The sequence below is a fragment of the Cariama cristata genome, unplaced genomic scaffold (genome assembly GCF_000690535.1).
Source record: "Cariama cristata isolate BGI_N322 unplaced genomic scaffold, ASM69053v1 scaffold22037, whole genome shotgun sequence".
Taxonomy (NCBI): Eukaryota; Metazoa; Chordata; class Aves; order Cariamiformes; family Cariamidae; genus Cariama; species Cariama cristata.
This window is the reverse complement of record NW_009627362.1, coordinates 3,203-4,424: the sequence shown is the minus strand read 5'-3', so window position 1 is coordinate 4,424 and position 1,222 is coordinate 3,203. Positions and strand designations below refer to the sequence as shown.

General features: G+C 57.8%; 1 protein-coding gene across 1 annotated transcript; it reads left to right on the top strand.

The window, feature by feature from the left end:
• Nucleotides 1–3: 3 nt before the first annotated feature.
• On the top strand, nucleotides 4–963 carry LOC104164942 (mas-related G-protein coupled receptor member H-like; the record flags this gene model as incomplete). The annotated part of the gene is made up of 1 exon (XM_009704429.1): nucleotides 4–963. A coding segment is annotated over one exon (960 nt), but the record flags the coding sequence as incomplete, so codon positions are not given.
• Between the last annotated feature and the right edge of the window lie 259 nt (nucleotides 964–1,222).

Below are 1,222 nucleotides of genomic sequence, written 5' to 3'. Positions count from 1 at the left end.
CCGAACCGGACACCCCCACCTCCCACATCTCCCGTGCCAGAGACCGATGGAGACGACCTGTGCAGGATAGATGTCACCGACATGGCCATAGACGGTGTCACACTGCTCGTCTGCCTCATTGGGCTGGTGGGGAACGGGGCCGTCCTCTGGATCCTCGTTTTACGCATCCGCAAGAATCCCATAACCGTCTACTTCCGAAGCCTGGCCTTCATCAACTTCATCTTCCTCCTCTTCATGGCCATCTCATCCCTCCTCTACATGATAGAGAATGCCTCCTGCTCTGCTAACCTGCCCACGCTGTCACTGAGTTCGCTTTCCCAGCTCTCGCTGTTCTCCTACAACACAGTAGCGTACCTCCTGACAGCCATCAGCATCGAGAGGTGCGTGTCCATTCTATTCCCACTCTGGTACCGCTACCGCCGACCCCAGTACTTTTCGGATGTGATGTGTGACCTGTGCTGGTTCTTCTCCATTATTTTCTTTGCTGTAGCGACTTCTCTGTGCTTGTCACATAAGCACGACCTCGAGCACTGCCGGATGGCTCTCATCTCCATGTACGTCCTCAACTTCCTTGTCTTTGCCCCACTCATGGTCATTTCCAGCACAATCCTCTTCATTAAGGTCCTGTGTGCCTCCCAGCAGCGCCAACTCAGGAGGCTCTACATCGTTATCTTCCTTACTGTCCCCCTCTTTATCATCTTGGAGGTTCCCTGGAATTTCCAGCAGCAGTTCTTACCCTGGCTGTGGAAGAGCTTCTCCGGAGGGATCCGCCGCCCTGAGCCATGCCCTGCCTCTCCCACGCCACGGCGCCCTGGCAATTGGGAGGAACTTTTGGCCTCTCTGCCGGTTGCCCACCTGGCTACCTGGTTCTTTGCTGCAGTAGCCTTCGCCTGCTCCAAACCTCCAGGTCGCCTTCCGAAGGGTCTTCGAGGAGCCAGAGGACAACACCGCACGCAGCAATGATATCGCGATGGACACGGTGGCCTCAGCTTCTTGAAACCTTTCCACTGCTGTGCTTAGGGCCCCCGGGACAGCGGCTGAGGGTTTCCCTCCGTAACCAGATGAAGAAATGTCTGCCTGGTGTCCCCCGCTGTCCTCCGTGTCCAGCGGGGGCTGGATTACCGAAGCAGACCCTGTCCCCCACCTTTCGTGCGAGAAGCCGGACGGAGCTGCACGGGCAGAGCCCGTCGCTGAGCCAGGAGCCCCGGGGATGTTGGCGGGA